The 19,430-nt window shown below is 41.3% G+C and overlaps 1 protein-coding gene across 2 annotated transcripts in view; it reads right to left on the reverse strand.

Moving 5' to 3' along the window:
- Positions 1-17,236, reverse strand: part of lyplal1 (lysophospholipase like 1) — a 64,774-nt gene extending 47,538 nt beyond the window's left edge. The window contains exons 1-3 of one of the 2 annotated variants that reach the window (XM_043695787.1): positions 17,092-17,236; positions 8,050-8,149; positions 5,852-6,021 (exon numbers count right to left, since the gene is read on the reverse strand). In XM_043695787.1, the coding sequence (XP_043551722.1) occupies positions 5,852-6,021; positions 8,050-8,149; positions 17,092-17,170 (349 nt within the window). In that variant the 5' untranslated portion in view covers positions 17,171-17,236. The remainder of the gene's footprint in view (positions 1-5,851; positions 6,022-8,049; positions 8,150-17,091) is intronic. The other variant, XM_043695786.1, reaches the window with a different exon arrangement.
- Between the last annotated feature and the right edge of the window lie 2,194 nt (positions 17,237-19,430).

Genomic DNA, 19,430 nt, shown 5'->3' on the forward strand with positions numbered 1-19,430 from the left:
TTTCACCAACTCAAATGTGTTTTATTAATTATTAAGACATAATACTTAAAATATACAGCAATTATCTATATACTGTTGAACACGTACAACTCATTTCCTAAACTACTTCTCAATATATTCTTTTTATATTATGCTCATATAATACACCTTAAATAGCCATGCAGACTTCTGTCACACCGGTATTTTCATAATTTGATCTGCTCCGTCAGTGATTGTGTTCTTGATCATATCCACACTTCATTCTCTGCCTAGATTCAAACCAATCAATTTTCAGATGTATTTGAACTGATCAATGCAGAAAGTCTTAAAACATTAAATTCTGAATATCCGAAACTATGAGTGACTTTTACATTAAGTGCTTGTCTGCTGTAGCCACAACCCTCCTGAGTATCCCTAGCACGTGTTTTCATTTCAGATACACAACATTTACGGTATTTTACTTTTCTATTGCATGAAGCTGCACCATCCAAGTAATATATATGAGGGTTGGCCCGAGTGTCAGCAAGTTAGAAAAGAACCCTTCTGTTTTGTTGTCAAAGCCATCTGACTCCTACTGTCAAGGAGGACTTCAGGCTCAGATGGAGTCCTCACTGAGAAATTTTCAAAACTGAGGAATCCCAGCTCGGCAGCAAATTCTCAGAATTAAATTAATGAACATGGGATCAACAAGCCATTCTTCAGGAGTTTAAGGATGCCACAATTGTTCAGATGTACAATGTAAAGGACAAAACTATATGTGACAACCATGGAAGAATTCCACTGTTTATGATATCTGATAATATTCTTGGAAGAATCCAACTTAACAGACTTGTTAAATCTCTTGGCAGAATGCATACTGCCAGAAAGTCAAAGTGAGTTCAGGAAAGGCAAAGATGCTTGTGACATGATCTTCAACCTCTGGTGAATATAACAGAAATGTAATGAACAATGGATGGAACTTTAATGTGCATTTGCTGACCTAATGTAGGCCTTTGGCATGAAAACAGAGGCGCTTGTGGAAATTCTTAGCCACATTTGGATATTCTGATAAAGCTGTAAAACAGATACTGCAGTTTTACAATGGAATGATAGCCAGAGTCACTGTCTGTGGCAAATACACAGACTGGTTGATGTAACAAGTGATGGGTCATAATCCCTGCTATTCTGCATTTTCTTTTATGGTATGTTATTTGCTGAAGTTGTAGGGATGGGAATGGCCAAAGTCAAAAATTCTGAAAATTTCTTAGACAAGCAGTCAAGAAATTATTGCAATTTTTATGATCTGTAGGGAATGCAAATATTTCTAGCCCATTTCAAAAACATTAGGTTTGATGTTAAAAGTAAAATACTGTGGAAGTTAGGAATATGAAATAAAGACAAGGTGCTGGAGAAACCCACTGGGTCTGGCAGTGTCTATTATGACTGATTTCCACAAATTCCTTGAATAAAAACTGTGAAAAGAAATATTAATTCAACACACATAAGGAATGAGAAGCAAGTGCAAAGCAAAAACAAAAATCAAATAAGATATACACGCCAGTCTCTCAGTAACTCAGGAAGATTAGAAGAAAGAATATTGTGACCACCATGGTGGGGGTTGTTATTAGTAACGTTGATGCTGATATTTGAACAGTTAATGTTTAGATGGGAAGGTGATGGCCTAGTGGTATTATCACTAGACTATTAATCCAGAAATTCAGCTCATGTTCTGGGTTTGAATCCGACCATGGCGGATGGTGGAATTTGAATTCAGTAGTAAAAAAATCTGGATTTGAGAATCTACTGCTGACTATGAAATCATTGTCAATTGTTGGAAAAACCCATCTGGTTCATTAATGCCCTTCAGGGAAGGAAGTCTCACTTGCTCTGGCCTACATGTGACTTCAGAGACACAGCAATGTGGTTGACTCTCAATTGTCCTCTGAAATGACAAAGGGCTTTTGCCTGAAATGTCGATTTTCCTGCTCCTCGGATGCTGCCTGACCAGCTGTGTTTTCCCAGCACCACACTTGACTCTAATCTCCAGCATCTGCAGTATTCACTTCCGCCTGCCCTCTGAAATGGTGTAGCAAGCTATTCAGTTGTACCAATCGCTATAAAGTCTCAAAGAAATGAAACTGGATGGATCAGCTGGCATTTACCTAGGCACCAGAAAAGATCTTGGCAGAAACAACCCTGTTGACGCTGCAAAGAACTCTTTACTAACATCTAGGGACTAGTTAGGAGAGCTGTCTCACAGATTTGTCAAGCAACAACCTGACATGGTCATACTTACAGAATCACACCTAACAATGTCTCAGACACCTCCATTACCATCCCTGGATATGTCCTTTCCCAACTGCAGGACAGACCCAGAAGTGGCAGCACAGTTGGGAGGGAGTTGCCTTGGGAGTCCTCAACATTGACTCCAGATTCCATGAAGTGTTGTGCCTTCAGATTCAACATGGGCAAAGAAACCTTTCACTGATTACCATGTACCATCCTCCCTCAGGTGGTGAATCGGTTCTCGTCTACATTGAACAACACTTGTAGAAAGTGCTGAGGATGACAAGGGTACAAAATGTAATCTGGTGGGAGATTTCAACATCCACCACCAAGAGTGGCTCAGCAGCAGTACTACTGATGGATCTGGTCTGGTCCTAAAGGACATACCTGTTAGACTGGATCTGTAGCAGGGTTGAGGAAACCAACAAGAGGGATAAACATACTTGACTTTAACCTTACCAACCTACCAATGGCAGATGCATCTGTCCATGACAGAATCAGTAAGAGCCACCACGAGATAGACTTTGTGGAGACAAAGTCCCGCCTTCACATTGAGAATAACCTCCATCGTGTTGTGTGGCACTATCACTGTGCTAAATGGGACAGACCTTGAACAGATGTAGCAGTTCAAGACTGGGCATCCATGAGGCGCTATGTATCATCAACAGCAGCAGGATTATACTCCAGCACAATCTGTAACTTCATGGCTCGGCATATTCCCCCATTCAACCATTACCATCATGCCAGGGGACTAATCCTGGTTTAATGGATAGTATGGGAAGGCATGCCAGCAGCAGCACCAGGCATACCTGAGGATGAGATGTCACCTGGTGAAGCCATCAAACAAGACTACTTGCATGCCAAACAGCATAAGCAGTAAGTGATAGACAGAGCTAAATGATCCCACAATCAACGGACCAGATCTAAGCTCTGCAGTCCTGCCACATCCAATCATGAATGGTGGCAGTTGGCTAAACAATGCACTGAAGGAGGCGGCTCCACAAAAATCCCCATCCTCAATGATGGAAGAGCCAGGCACATCAGAGCAAAAGATAAGGCTGAAGCTTTTGCAGCAATCTTAAACCAGAAGTGCCGAGTGGAAGATCCATCTCAGCCTCCTCCAATGGTCCCCAGCAATACAGATACCAGTCTTCAGGCAATTTGATTCACTCAAGAAATGGTTGGAGACACTGGATACTGCAAAGGCTAAGGGCCCTGACAACTTTCCGGCAATAGTACTGAAGACTTGTGCTTGTCGTTCCCCTAGCTAAGCTGTTCCAGTTCAGTTGTAACATGGGCATCTACCTGACAATGTAGAAAATTGTCTGAGTATGTCCTGTACATAAAAGGCAGGAAAAGTCCAACCTGACTAAGTAGTGTCCCTTCAGAGTACTGTTGATCATCAATAAAGTGATGGAAGGAGTCATCAAAATTGCTATCAAACAGCACCTGCTCAGCAATAAATGCAAAATTTGGGTTTCACCAGAGCCATTGAGCTCCTGACCACATTGCAGCCTTGGTTCAAACATGGACAAAAGAGCTGAATTCCAGAGGTGAGGGAGAATGACACCCCGTCACATCAAGGCTGCATTTGACCGAGTGTGGCATCAATGAGCCCTAGCAAAACTGGAATCAATGGCTGTCAGAGGCAAACTGTCAGGTGTCTGGAGTCATACCTAACACATAGTGAGATTGTTGTGGTTGGTGGAGGGTCAATCATCTCAGCTCCAGGACATCTCTGCAGAAGTTCCTCAGATTTGTGTGTTAGACCCAACAATTTCCAGCTGCTTCATCAATGACCTTTCCTCCAACATAAGATCAAAAGTGGGGATGATTGCACAATGTTCAGCATCCTTCGAGACTTATCAAATACTGAGCAATCCACATTCAAATGAAACAAGATCCGGACAACTTGGGCTGACAAATGGAAAGTAACATTTGCGCCACACAAATGACCAGGCAATGACCATCAGAGACAACCTAACTACTACCTCATGACCTTCAATGGTGTTACCATTATCAACATCCTGGGGCTATCATTGACTAGAAATTCAACTGGAGTCACCATATAAACACATACAAAAGCATGTCAGAGGCTAGAAATACTGTGCTGAGTAATTCATCTCCTGACTCCCCAAAGCTTGCCCACCAACTACAAGGCATCTGCAGTGGTTCAAGAAGGCAGCTCACCATCACCTTCTCAAGGGCAAAGATGGATGGGCAATAAGTGCTGGCTAGCCAGTGACACCCATACCACACACAAGAGAATTTTAAAAAAAGATTTTGGGCTTCTATATTAGTCCTGTTTTAAAAAATACACGCTGGACCTTACAAATTCAATACGTCTAAAACTGATCCAGGGATATAATGATTATCCTGGTAACAGTACGTCACCTAGTTTGACATTTCAGTGAACATCTAAGCTTCACTACTTAGCATTTGTGCAGAATATTTGAATCAGAGAAAACATAACTACTGGGACATGTTTTGACTTCCTACACAATGATTACATTTTTCCAACATCCATGATACTGTAGTTTCTCCAAATGTGTATATAAATAGTACAGTTTTAATTGCAGCACAAATATACAGCTGAGAACTAATGAATCTCAGACCTGATTACAGATGGCCATTCTGAATTTACACTGACTCAAGTTTAGCATGATGTAGGAGCGCACTGTGCTGAATGAGAACAAAGAAAGCTATGCTGAAAGGTTGGTAAATGCTTCAACTTCCAGACACTTATAAATTGGCTAACCCTGATGTCGATGATGCTGCTTGCACTGCTAAAGATTTATGCTATCTTATAAAAGTTGTTGCTGCTGCAGAATAATGTTACTATCTACAACAACTAATAGAGAATTAAGCTATTGACCTCCTTATTTGTGTTTCTTCTTAGCCAATTTACTAATGGTTTCATTCCAAATATCAGCTGTAACTTTTCAACAGTTTTGGATGGCAAGTACAACACATCATTTAATTAATACCAGATATATTTGTCAGTATAGATAATAAACAAGAATATATGTTTGCCAAAATAACATCTGGCATATGTTGGTCATGTTAAAAGTTATGTAAAGCTGATGGTTAATTTTTGACACCAAACTAAAAGACAAAATCAAAAGAATATTACCCTTAGTTTAATTTATTACTTGTGTATGTTAAAAACCACTAGATCCATTTGAGTGAAGTTATAGCAATACCAAATTTACCAATCCGCTGAAATTGTGTATTTCCTCTCACCAGAGTTGACATGATGGTGTAAGGTTTCCTCAGTATCAAGAAAAGAAATCACATTAGGAGGAGAACGTTAGACAAGTGCACATATTTTCTAAAGTAAAACAATCCTCTTTGCCTAGAAGATATAAAAAAAATTGACTTCAAAACCTAAATGATATGACCAAGGTTCTAAATGCAAAGGGAGATGATCAACTATATGCATCTTTATTTTTAGACGGTGAACCCGTGATACAATCCAGCGACTGTGCCAGCATAAATATGTTTGATAGAAGGATAGCAGACAGGAAACAGGAATAGAAAAGAAAGGTAGATTCTCAGATTACTGCACATTTTTTCAAATGTTAGGAAAACTGATAACATATCTTACCTAAGATTATTCTGTCCTTTGCAACTCCAGCATTGACCTCTTCCTCTACAAAGCTACTCAATGTTTGGCACATTGAATCTATTGATTCAAGATGTTCTGGGCAGTTTATGGCAATTTTGTGCCTGTCAAACCACACATTTGACATAGATTGATTCATTGGTGTATATGGCCTGAAAAATTGAAAATAAAAATGTTAAAAGCACAAAGCAAATGTAGGACAGTAAAGGAGCAAGAATCACTACCTGAATTGAAGACTTCAAAAATAATGCAAAGCATGAAAAAGTTAAACTGGCTATGTTTTACATATCAGTATGAATACATAAATATAATTCTTTAAAAAGGTGACTTTTGTGCTTACTTGAGCAGTATTATAAACATATTAACCTTGAAACCAACTAATTATCTTGGTTGTGTTGAATCTATGAATGTAAATTAGCCTGTTGTTGAGAACCAACTGTCTCCTGTTCCCTGTCTCCTGTTGCAAGGAAGAGAGTCTGAAAAAGAGCTCAGAGCCAAAATGCGAGGCAAGCAACTGCGATAATGTAGGAGGGTGGCAACTGAAGTGGTGGTTAGGTTGACCATAGGAAAGTGAGTGGGGAACGACATGGGTGTGAGTGGATGAGCAACTGGATGGTGAGCGGGCTAAGGGGGCAGGAGGTGGAGCAGAAGAGCAATAGGAAGGAGTGTCAGTGAGCACCAGGAGGCATGTGGGTGAGTGAGTGAGTGACGTGATAGCAGGCGAGCAAGCATCAGTGGGGGTAAATGAGAGTTGCAATAAGCGATGTGGCACTGGTAAATGACTGGGACTGAATGCACAACAGCAGTTAGGCTGAAAACATTCTGGGCAGTGTCCCCTCTATGCTGAGTGCCTGTTGGAAAGCACTGCACACATTAACTGGCACGTCAATGGTTGGGAGGTTGCCACTCATTTACCTTGGAGGTCTCTGGACAGGAAAAATTACAGGGAGCAGTGGGGGAATGAAGGAGGCAAGAGACAATGGAGGAATAAGTGATGGGGCAAACAACGGAAGGGCAAGCAATGGGTGGAGAACGAGAGATAGAGATGAGTGATTTGAGGCAAATGAGCAAAGGACTCAGAGTGATGGCTAACAAGCAGATGGGTGGGATTGCAACTGAGGTGCTAAAGTTGGGGAGGGACCAGGGGTTGAGAAAGCGAATCTTAGGGAGGGCAAATGTGAGGAAAGAGGAGTAGACACAGCACGAGATGAATAGATGTGAGGTAAAGTAGTGGTGAGTGCTGAGGGTGGGGTGGGAACGAAAGAATCATGAGGGAATTGAATTAGAGAGTATGGAAAATGGGAGTGTTACAGATGGTAATAGTGAAGTAGGCTTCCTCCTCTTTATCATTCCAATTTCTCCATAATCAAATTTGTAAAGCATACAAAGTCGCTGAAGGAAAAGGGTAGAAATGGAAGGATTCTGGGAGGTAAACCAACTTCCATCTAAAAAGACTGAGTCCATGTATTTGAAGAAACAAAAAATGAAAGAGAGACCAAGCCAGATTAGAACTGAAGAGAATCAGACGTATAGAGTATATAACCCACAATTCACTGGGAGAAATGCATGGGAATCCAACAGTATTTTTAAATAAGCATTTCTATAGCATTTCGATATCAGAAAACACCAACAAGTTGAATATTTATACTCAAAATAACTGTTGAAGGAAGGGATCAAGAAACAGTCTGATAATCTTGTGAATTTATTGTGATTCAGATAAGACAAAACAGCATTTATAACTCAATCTCCGAGTGGTATTATCATTGGACTGTTAATCCAGAGACCCAGGAAATGTTCTGGGGACTGAGTTTGAATCCTGCCAAGGCAGATGGTGGAATTTGAGTTCAACAAATATCTGGAATTAAGAGTTTAACGATGTCCCTGAATCCATTGTTGATTGTCGGGGAAAAAAACAATCTGGTTCATTAATGTCCTTTAGGGAAGGAAACTGCCATCCTTACTTGGTCTGGTCTACATGTGGTTGACTCTTAATTGCCCAATTAGGGATGGACAATAAATGCTGGCCTAGCCAGTGACACCCTCATCCCGTGAATGAATAAATTAAAAAAAAAACAAAATGTTATTTCTTTCATTTTCAATTCTAGCTGAGAGAGTGAGTCATTCTAATTGGATGTTAAGCAAACTTGCAATGCATATCTATTCTCATGTATTTTAAATACCTTAAAGGTGCTGTTGGATAAATTATACGTATGTGCTGAAAATTCAGATCTTGTTTTAATACATCTTTTATCCATGCTCTTATACCTTGTCCAGTATCACCTAAAAGACACAAAAAGGTACAGTACAGAATAATATGCAATTTTCAAGCTACTAACAGTTGAAAAAGTTGAACTCAGCAATAGCATGTCTACAGCAATATCTGAAATACAGGCATCTCCGCCTGAACTAAATTAAGAGTATAGTCATTATTTTCCACTTCAGCAACTCATTGGCTAACAGCAAATTCCAGGACTTTTCTTGCAGCAAATCGATCAGAAATGAATGTATCCAGGTAGCTTGCAGTCAACCTGAATTGCAACCTCAAGAACCGCAAACACCTGTAAAAGGGTTTCAGAAAAAGACCAAAACACAAAGAATAAATATTATCCAGAAACTAGCACTTTTAGTGCTGTTAGCATTCTTCTCATGTACAGTTCAGCAGAACACTGCTCCCCAGTGTGGGTTGAAAGCAGCTACACAGAATACTTGGACACTGTCCTCCACACATCAATGTGGATTATTAATGATATGCTCAGATCAACACCTATGCAATGCATACAGTTCAGTATCGGTGATGTAAGGACTTCAGAAGGGATTTAGTGATTGACTTTTGCACTAAATGAGAAAGACTTCCTTCAGTGTAGTTAGGGTTTTGCTTTCATTGGGTAGAGTTTTACAAGTGAACAAACATATGTGCATCAGGTTTCAGATAGGACTACCGACAGGTGGATTTTGTTTTGACTTCAGGGAAACACCCATAGCTTGAAAGCCATTTTGGTTTCAGGGTTGCACAATCTTGGCTGAAGCTAGACACGTAAAACACTTACTCTTAATGAAGGAAAATAGTTTCGAGCTGTTATGAAATAGATTATCTTCTGCAATGCTCCCCTTAAAAATACCAGCAAGAGGGTCAGGAGTTCCATATCACTATATTTGGGGGACTGGGCCACAGTCAGTCCTGTAGGTCTAGTGCAACTAGTATGAGGATTCAAGGGAATTCAGTCAGGGAACTGCACAGATATCAGTCAAAGGTCCAGTAACTCATCAGGCAGAGCTGTCCTTCCAGGTTGTTCCAAAGAGTGGACCATAATCAAACATGGGGGTCTGATCACCGAAAGTGAAAGGGGATTATCATCAAGGGCCACTACAGTGATAAAGAATTGTGGGAATTAGAAGCAGTATTCAAGGATGCAGACAGGAAAAATTATGAAGAGAGGGAACTTAACATATTTTTGGGGTGGCGGTGGGTCAAGAGAGACGATAGTGTATGGATAGTGTAGGCAGGGAAGGGAGGGAAGAGGGATGGGGGTACCATACTCTGACCTTGCCGTGGGAATCAAGAGAGATAGCACAGTGTGTTGATCTAGCGTGGATAAGCTGTTTGGCTCAGAGCTCAGGGGGTAATGTTGGAAGATGTAAATGAAAGTGTGTTGGGAACATGTGGAGGCTCACATGTGATTGGGTTAACAGAATGCAAAGAAGAACGAAACATTAACATTTATGGGAATCTAGATTACAAGGATGAGCCTTTGACTTAGTCTTAGAGATCTACAGCACTGAAAAAGATTCTGTGGCCCAGTGGGTCTGTACCTGATTAAAACCGACCATCTAACTTGTTCTATGAAATGTGACCTATGTTGCCTTTTATCTTTATCTGAAAGACAAATGTGAAGTTGAAATGGAAAATGGCTGTAGCCACATCCAGAGTGGGTGAACAGTGTTTTGTCTACCTGATCATGTAGGATCTACTTGTCAGTGATGAGATGCCCTTCGAGGGGGCAACTATATCAACTAGACACTTTCACAGTACAGGCTGCAGACATCTGCAATCATAGTACCTTGAGTGTGAAATGCATGCAGGACCCAAATATTTGCATACAAATCCTGCTCTCAAGCAGGATCTCACTTGTCAATACAAATTGGTCATAGTCATCGCTGTGAAGCAGCATCAATCACAAGTGAACTTAAAAAAAGGGTGACCTGAAGGCCACAATTCACAAAGACAATCCAAGGTTTCAAAGTTTAGGGCATGGAACTGATTTCCTCTAGCCTTGAATTTGAAGTTATCTCAAACATGCTTGGAGGCAATGCTGCTTTTCTTGGGTGAGGTGGGGATGGGGGTGAGGTTGATGAGGTGGGGTTGAGGGGTGAGGTTTGTGAGAAGTGAGTTGAGGCTTTTTAGTGGGAGGCCGGAGTAAAGTGTCAGTAGTCCTACTGTACTTACAATTAGCTATGGTCTGTGCAGCATGCATCAAATAAGGTCCACTACGTCAAAAGTGCATGAAGAGATCATCCTTGGCAGAGTCCTCCAAGACCCACTGTATGGATGACTGCGTGAAGCCCTCTTTTGTGTGTGAAGCAAATGCTGTCAATGTTATTAAGAACATATTTTGATTCCAATATTCCCCACACAGGTTCATTGAAGCATGACCAACACAGGATCCAGCCACAGCAGTGATAATTGCAGCGATGGTCATGGTGCAACAAAGGTATAGAGAAATCAAGGAGGATCAGATGCGCCAACAAGTCCAGGATCAGCAGCAACTTGCAGCGGCTGACAAACTGACTGCACATCATGAGGTCACAGCTTCAGATCCCCTTCGGATGTGGAGGGAGTATAGAAGACTGAGTGTTTATTATCCTCAATGCCTTTTCCTCCAGATAAACTAGGCACATTGCCACCTCAGTCTGAAAATCTCCCGGGACACCATCTGAAAACTGTGCCATTTGTTGAATCAGGACTAGCAACTTGAAGGGGTTAGTGGCCATCAAGGTTATGGCTGCGTTAAATTTTAATGCAACAGGTTGCTTCCAAGGATTCACTGGGGACCTATGTAGGATCTCTCAATCCTCAAATATATCAAGGCTCCTATTGATTCAATTTGTGACAATTCACACCACTTTATAATGTTTCACCATGACACGATCGGTGCTGCAACCTGGGCTTTAAGCTTTGACGACATAGCTGGCTTCCCTTATATGTTGAGGAGAAAGTGAGGTCTGCAGATGCTGGAGATCAGAGCTGGAAATGTGTTGCTGGAAAAGCGCAGCAGGTCAGGCAGCATCCTGAAGAAGGGCTTATGCCCGAAACGTCGATTCTCCTGTTCCCTGGATGCTGCCTGACCTGCTGCGCTTTTCCAGCAACACATTTCCAGCTCCTTCCCTTATATGTTGCCTTGACAGTGTCATATCATATCATAGCTGACTACATCAGCAGTTGAAAGTGTGTTGCTGGGAAAGCACAGGAGGTCAGGCAGCATCAGAGTGGGCGGCACGGTGGCCCAGTGGTTAGCACTGCTGCCTCACAGCGCCAGAGTCTGGGGTTCAATTCCCGCCTCAGGCGACTGACTGTGTGGAGTTTGCACGTTCTCCCCGTGTCTGCGTGGGTTTCCTCTGGGTACTCCGGTTTCCTCCCACAGTCCAAAGATGTGCAGGTCAGGTGAATTGGCCATACTAAATTACCCGTAGTGTTAGGTTAGGGGTATGAGTGGGTTGCGCTTTGGCGGGTCGGTGTGGACTTGTTGGGCCGAAGGGCCTGTTTCCACACTGTAATGTAATCTAATCTAAAAGTAGCCGGAGAATCGACGTTTTGGGTGTAAGCCCTTGATCAGGATTCCGAAATGTCGATTCTCTTGCTCCTCGGATGCTGCCTGACCTGTTGTGCTTTCCCAGCAATGCACTCCAGACTCTAATCTCCAGCATCTGCATTCCTCACTTTCTCCGACCTGACTACATTAGGAGAAAATGCTTCCATTCCACCAACACAGAAGTTAGAGAAATATAAAAACTAGGATTAGGAGTAGATCATTTAACATTATCACAGCTTTTCCTCTAACTCAGAGCTTTATTCAATGTTTTCTCTCCATAATTCTTGATGCCTTTAATCATCAGAGATGTGTGCCAGTCACATTGGAAGCAATTATGATATCTATATCCTTGATAATGCTTCGGTTTTTGCTTTGTTTCATTGACTGCATGCCTATCAAGGGTGGCTGGAGATCAGGGTTACCCTCTTCAATCTGGATAGTGACTCCATTAAATATTCCCGAGGCCTAGCATAGGTATAATGGCATCCATTCTTCCACCAAGGCTATCAAGAAGTAGATGACAGACATCTTGAAGATGAGGTTCTGGCACTTGGATCAGTTCTTGGGAGCTTTGCAGTACACTCCAGACAGAGTGTACCACACATAATCCTTGCACTTTGTGCCCTGAAATGGTCAAAGAGAGGATGCGATGGATACTGAAAAGCTGGGAGAGAAGCAATAGTCTTCTGAGAAGGACATTGTTCTTTCTGCACATCACGTTCAGCATTAAGTGCAACAGCTAGGCAGGACTTAAGTGACACTCAATTCTAACAGATACAAGTTGGGTGAAGTGATTATTTATTTCCTGTAAATTTGTTGTTGTTTGAAGGGCAAGCAGCACACGTTTGTTTCAAGAAACAAATCCATTTTTTTATCTGTCTTTTTTCCTTTGTTTTTGCTGTTTGTTCAATAAAAGTTAACATTTTCAATAAGACTTTCCAACATGTGCTGCTCCATGAATGAATAAAAACAAGATGCTAGGTTATGTTGGGCATTAGGAAAACAGTTGCACTCCTTTAGACTACTAACATGTTCTAACATGGTGTGGTGTTAACGACAGGTATATAACTTGATACTTGTAGTGGTGTTACAACGATAGTCGTTCAGACAAGTGCCAACATTAAATATAAATATGGGCAGCCCCTAGTTTGCAAACAGGTTCCGTTCTTGAGTCCGTTCACACGTTGTTTTCCAACTTGCATACAAATCAATGTAGGACAATTTAAGAAGCTGTTTATAAGTGCAGAAAATGCTTGTATATCAGACCGCTAAAATGAAACACCTGCATATTGCGTTTGTAGGTATGACAGTTTGTAAATCAGGGACCTCCTGTATATTTGCAATCGTGAGCATCTATTTGTTACGAACTATCAACTCTACCATCTACGTGACTTAGAAGCTGATCTTTTTTTTGTTTCCTTCCTACTACATGTACTGTGAGAACTATTCCTGGCTGACGTTTGATGACTGGCGCAGAAAGGTTCAGTTGAATGTTCTGTTTGCATGCTGTAAAAACTCTGACTCTGTATGGCTGGCAGTATTTTAACTGGTGCACAGCTGGACTTAAACTGAAACCATCAACACACTCTTGACTCTGACCTCCAGCATCTGCAGTCCTCGTTTTCTCCACCTTGAAAATAACCTGACTATTCTTGCTGTACCAGTCCTCAACCACACTAATATATTACTCCCAATTTTGTTAATATTAATTTTGCACAACAACCTTCAGTGTAGCAACTTATCAATGTCTCCTGAAACCCAAATACATTTGTCAAAGTTGTCGAATTTCCAAGTGCTCTGATACTGTATTATTTATGATAAGATTCTGCCATTTCTCTACTGGTATGAAAGCTCATGTAATCTGATTCCCTTGATAGTCTTGATTTGTCACACTTTATGGTTTGTTCCTTGTAGCCTTCACTGTGAAGGCAAACACAAAATATTTGTTTAACACCTCTTCCATTTCCTTTTCACATTATTCCTCCTGTGTCTAAGGGACCCAAGGTTTACTTTAATTGCTCTGTTATTGCAGACCTGTTAAAAGCCCTTACAATGTGTACTGTTTGTGTCTGCTCACATTCTATTTACACCCTCTATCAACATTTTGTTGATTTTTTAAAATCCTCCTGATCCTCATATTTGCTCTTTTTTTGGCAACAATGCAAGTTTCTCTTTTAATCAAGTTAATCTTAGCATACGACTTTTACAGTTTTTTTAAAAAAAATCATTCATGGTATGTGGATATTACTAGCAAGGTGAAATTTCATTAGCCATCTCTAATGGTGCTGGGGAAAGCGAATATTGCCTTGTTGAACACAGCTGCCATTCACATAGTGAAGGGATTCTCAACAACTCTAGTGTTCAAGAAGTTTGACCAAATGACAATGGTGGAATTGTGACATGTTTCCAAGTTGGGGCAGTTTGCATTTCCCTGAGAAGAACATGGAGGGAATGGTGTTCCCAAGTGCCCACAGGACTTGTCTTAGGGGTTAGAAGTTGCTGCCGAAGAAGCCATTTAATTTGTTGCAGTCTATACTTTAGATGCAGACATAATTCACCAATGGTTGAAACAGTGAATGTTGAAGGTGGTTACTGTGTACCTTTGAAGAGGGATGCTTTGTCTTAGATGGGGGTTGAGCTTCTTGTCTATTTTTGGAGTTGTACTCATCTAATCAAGTGGAAAGCATCCTGTCACACTCCTGACTTGTGCTTTGTCGAGAGTGAAAAAGCTTTGGGGAAATCAGGAACTCTTTATAAAATTAACAGCCTCTGATCTGGCTACGCAATGACAGGATTAACATGATTGGGCTAGCTAAGTTTATAGTCAATGGTGACACCTGAAAATGTGGGTAGTTAGGGTTGCAGTAATGTCAAAGAGAGATAGTAAGATTGTCTTAGAGATGGTCATTACCTCGCACTTCTGTGGTATGAATACGACACTATTTACTAGACTAAGCCTAAATTTGGGGATAATCATGAGTGAGTTTGTTGTTAATACCTCACCCATGTTTCATTTTAATATTTTGGAGGCAATATTCAGTTCTGTGAAGGTTATTTTTGTAAAGATAGGATAATTAAAATTCTGGGCTTTAGTGATTACCAGGACACCTAAAGAAATTGCAGTTCAGAAAGTCTCACAACACAAATGATATGCCCTCAGTGTGAAGATGGGACTTTGTCTTGTCAGCTACTGTCGTGATTGAGAGTGTCTCTATGCCATGAGAATGCAATCAGGTGGGTTTTTCCTTCATTTTAGTTTTCTCACTACTTTTCACAAGTATAGTCTGAAAACTATGTTTGGGACTCAGCCAGCTGGGCAGTAGTGATGATGCCCAGTTACTCTTGTTGAGGACACTGAAGTTCCCAACCCTAAATGCATTCTGTCTCTTTGCTGTCCTCAGAATTTTGTCCAGGTAATTTGGTAAGTACAGATTCCTCACCCATGTGAAGATTGTAAATAATGGTAAAGCAGGAAATTCCTTCAACCACTTGCTACCATGAGATATTAAGGGATCGGAATTAACACTGAGGAGCATCAGGCTATCTTGGGTGCGCTATACATCACGGTACTGCCATTCCCGTTAAAAATGTACTTTTTACTTTCGTGTATTTTTGATTGCAAATTGAAATGGGAAATGGACAAGATTAAAGAGGGAATTGCTGCTATTTTAAAAGCAAGTTACTGAAACTGGAAGCTGTGCATACATTGCCGCTTTGTCCAAACAGCAGGGCAGGATGTCTGTAAATGGGCCGGAACCAGGGGCGTGCACAAAATGAGATTCGGCTAGCAACAGGTTATTGATTGGTTTATTGTGTTGTGACCAGTTGTAAATGACATAGGCCATCAACCTGACAAGAATTTTCTGAATGGTAGTTGAAAATTTTGTGCATACAAATGAGAATGGTAGAAGCTTTTGGACTGCTGCAAGGGCAGATTGTATGTCTTACTCTCTAGTAAAATACCTAAAGACTGAAGAAAGCCAGTTTATTTTCCCTCAACTGTTGCTATAAACTGTGGTTCTGAACCAGGTAATTATTTTCAGTTATTGTGCCAATCTCCTGTGCCTCCTGACTTAAACATAGTCAATGATTTGGTTTCCACAGCCTCTGCAGCTGTGATTCCCACAGATCCACCACTTTCTGGCAGAAGAAATTCCTCATCTCAGTTCTAAAGAGTTGCCCCCTCAATCTGTGGCTGTGCCCTCAGGTAGTAGTTTCTCCTACCAGTGAAAACATCATCTTGATGTCTAGTTCCTCTTGCCAGCATTTGGCCCAGATCCCTCGAAACCCTTCCTATTCATGTACCCATCCAGGTCCCTTTTAAATGTTGTAATTGTACCAGCCTCTGCCACTTCTCTGACCGTTTGTTGCATACATGCACTACCCTCTGCCTCTATTCTTCCTACCAAAGTGCATAACCTCACACTTTCCCATACTTGTATTCCATCTACCACTTTTTTGCCCACTCTCCTAGGCTGCCCTAGTCTTTCTGCAGCCTCCATGCTTCCTCAACAGTACCTGCCTCTCCACTCATTTAATGTCATTTGCAAACTTGGCAACAACGCCCTCGAATCCTTCGTGCAGACTGTTAATATATAACACAAATAGTTGCCGTCCCAACACTGACCACTGCACCCACTGGCTCTCTTCCTGAAAAAGACCCCTTGACTCCTACTTTCTACCTTCTGCAGATCCTTGACAGTTTGTCAACTATTTAGAAGCACCTTGTATTTCACTACCAGATGTGTGCTGATGTATGACTCTAGGTTGCCACTATTAGAAATATCCAAATGATCAAAAAGAATTGTTCATTAAATGCCACCAAAGAATTAATAAGAAAAATATTTGAACCAATCAGATTTTGCTGCTTTTTCATGCTTGATGGTTGAAACATTTTCCAAGATGACGTCTTTAGAAGACGTGACATTTCCATTTGGAAACAGAATAACTTTTATAAAACAATCTTAATAAACCACTGATACCATCAATAATTCTCAGTGCTGGATGATTAGCACACTTTATTAGAAGTATGGTGAGCACGGGAAAGAGGAATCGGAACTGGATTAAGAAGTGAATGTTTAACAATCCACCTTAAAGCGTTGAGCATATCTACTACCAAAGGAAGCAAAACCCTAACCACAGAAGCATTATAATGGTAAAAGTGAAGAACAGGTGGAAGGGGGACACGAACATATTGGCAATTGTGTGCGAAAAATGGCAAAATACAAGAGTCGCTGTTTAAATGCTCCGGCAGGATTCAGCGGTCAGACACTTTCTGACATGACACGGTGATGGGTGACAGGAAGACCCGCAGTGGGCGGCCGGAGCCAGACGAGGTTGGTGGGGGGTGGTTTCACTTCCTACACCAGGTCCTCAGGCCTTGTACAGTCATGAGATAAATCAGCGAGGTCTAACCTGAGCCGTGCAGGAAGATCACGGACGCAGTGGGCTTCTTAGCCTGAGCGACAACGGTCCTCTGTAAAATGGCCGCCATCTTCGCATCGGCCCCCTCCTCTTCGGGGTAGGCTGAAAGGGGTCAGGTGACCAGCCACGCGCTGCTTGACGTCGCCTGGAAACGTCACCGTGCTGACGACACGACGTGCTCTCGCTGGCGGTTTGGTCGGCTGTAGTTGCGCGCATGCGCACCAGCGCTAATTTTTCACCAATTATTTTTATAAAATTTCAAGAGCGTTATTTTCTTTGTCAAAGGCAAGATTTCTTTCTCTTCATTTGTTACATTACGTGAGCGTGAAAATCCAGGCTATTGTGAGAAACAGAACTCACAAATCAATCAGCCTGAGACAAAGCCTTGGAAACAAGAACAGTTTATTACAGCCTTGCAAGGACCGGACGCTTCTGCAATAAAGCAGAAATGCGCGCCAAAACAGAGCCTGTTAGCTTTCTTAGTCAGTTTACAAGTTGCGGAATCACGCCTCCCTTTTCCCATTCTATCATAAGCCAATTACCTCACTTGTTAGTTATTTTCTTACCTGGCCATCCTGCTGTACTTGTCTGCATTCTTTGTTCCTTGTTTGTTACAGCTTGTTCTTTTATCCAGTTTCTCTTATCATACTATAAGCTTTATTGTGAAATGCCCTTGCTGCTTCTTTTTGTGTTCAGCTACAACCCTTCATAGTTATTTCCTAGCTTAAAACTATTTTCTTCAAAAGACCCTCTATATTCATTAAAGTCTTAACTTTAAGTATGCTACATGCTACAAGAATTCTGCGACCGTTTGTATAATGTTCCCCTTCCCTTCCCCCCACTACACCCCCTCCCCCACCTGCAAAAACAACATTTCTAATCTCCCACACTATCACTACGAGGGTGCTGGACTGTCTCTTTTTGGATGAAAAATTATATCAATTACATCTGCATTAGATATTTTTAAATCACTCTTTTCACAGAGATTATTACACACTTCTGGAGCATGTGGGACTTGAACCAGGAACGATGCAGTAGGGATACTACAACTTGCACCACTTGAGTCCTCTCTCCTGGCTGTTCTCAGCTTGTCAACTCTCCAGGATAGGTCTGGACTCTCTGGAATAGAATATCCTCATATTGAATACACCTGACAATAAAAGAACACTGAAAAGTGTGCATCGTCGCTCGTACATCAACACTATTCTCATTAATTTGGAAAAAAAAATTTAAAGATAAAGAGAGTCCAACATTTTCTTCTCCACTACTACAACAGGCCGCTAACAGAGTCCTACTCCGGGCTTCCCAGCCCACTCCATGCCGACGCCATGCTGCCAAATGTGTCTGAAAAGTTTCAGAAGGGAGCTGATATATATATATATATATATATATATATAATATGAAATTGATGAATTTAGAGGGTAACAGAGATAGGACTGGAGAATGGGACTAGTCTGGACAACTTTTTCGGTGCGATAATTGAGTGGTGCCCTTCTGTACTGTAAAATGTAATTATTGCAAATGATATAATGAATCATCCTGGAGTACATTTAATCGCGACATAGTAAGCTTAATTTATCCTCTCAGATAGACTTGAAATATCTCATTATACCACTTTGAAAATAGAGTGTGACCCCTATTTTGGTTGTATTCAGTATTTATCTCACAATCATAATCCTCCAAGCAGGTTACCTTGTTAATATCACATTCGTGATTATGAGAGCCTGCTGCATGCAAATTGGTTGTGCTTTGACAACAGTCTCTCCTATTGTGTATATATCAATATCTTGTATTCATGAAAGGCACTATAAACATGCAAGTGCTTTTTATGTATAAAGGCATCCTCTAATTCTAGTTTCACATGTATCCATTGGCTGATATGGCCCTAAGCACCGGAGTTCTCTTGGTACATCTTTGCCTCTCTATCTCACTCTCCTCCTTTAAGCCGATCTGAAATTTACTTTGACAGTTTGTCTTAATAGCTCCTTATGTGGCTTGGTATCATATTTCATCTTAATGCTCGAGGAAAGTGCATTGGAACATTGCTTTATTATGTTAAGGGATTTATGCAATGTAGGATTGTATAGCTATTTGGATTTCATGTGATGTGGAGGTGCCAGTGTTGGACTAGAGTGGACAAGGTCAGAGTTGAGGTGTGGTGCTGTAAAAGCACAGCAGGTCAGGCATCATCCGAGGTGCAGGAGAATCAATGTTTCGGGCAAGAGCCCTTCATCAGGAATGAGGCTTGTGAGCCGAGGGGATGAAGAGATAAATGGGGAGGGGTTGGGGCTGGGGGGAGGAGGTAGCTGAGAGTGTGATAGATGAATGGA

This window comes from Chiloscyllium plagiosum, chromosome 9 (genome assembly GCF_004010195.1).
Source record: "Chiloscyllium plagiosum isolate BGI_BamShark_2017 chromosome 9, ASM401019v2, whole genome shotgun sequence".
NCBI classification, from domain to species: Eukaryota; Metazoa; Chordata; class Chondrichthyes; order Orectolobiformes; family Hemiscylliidae; genus Chiloscyllium; species Chiloscyllium plagiosum.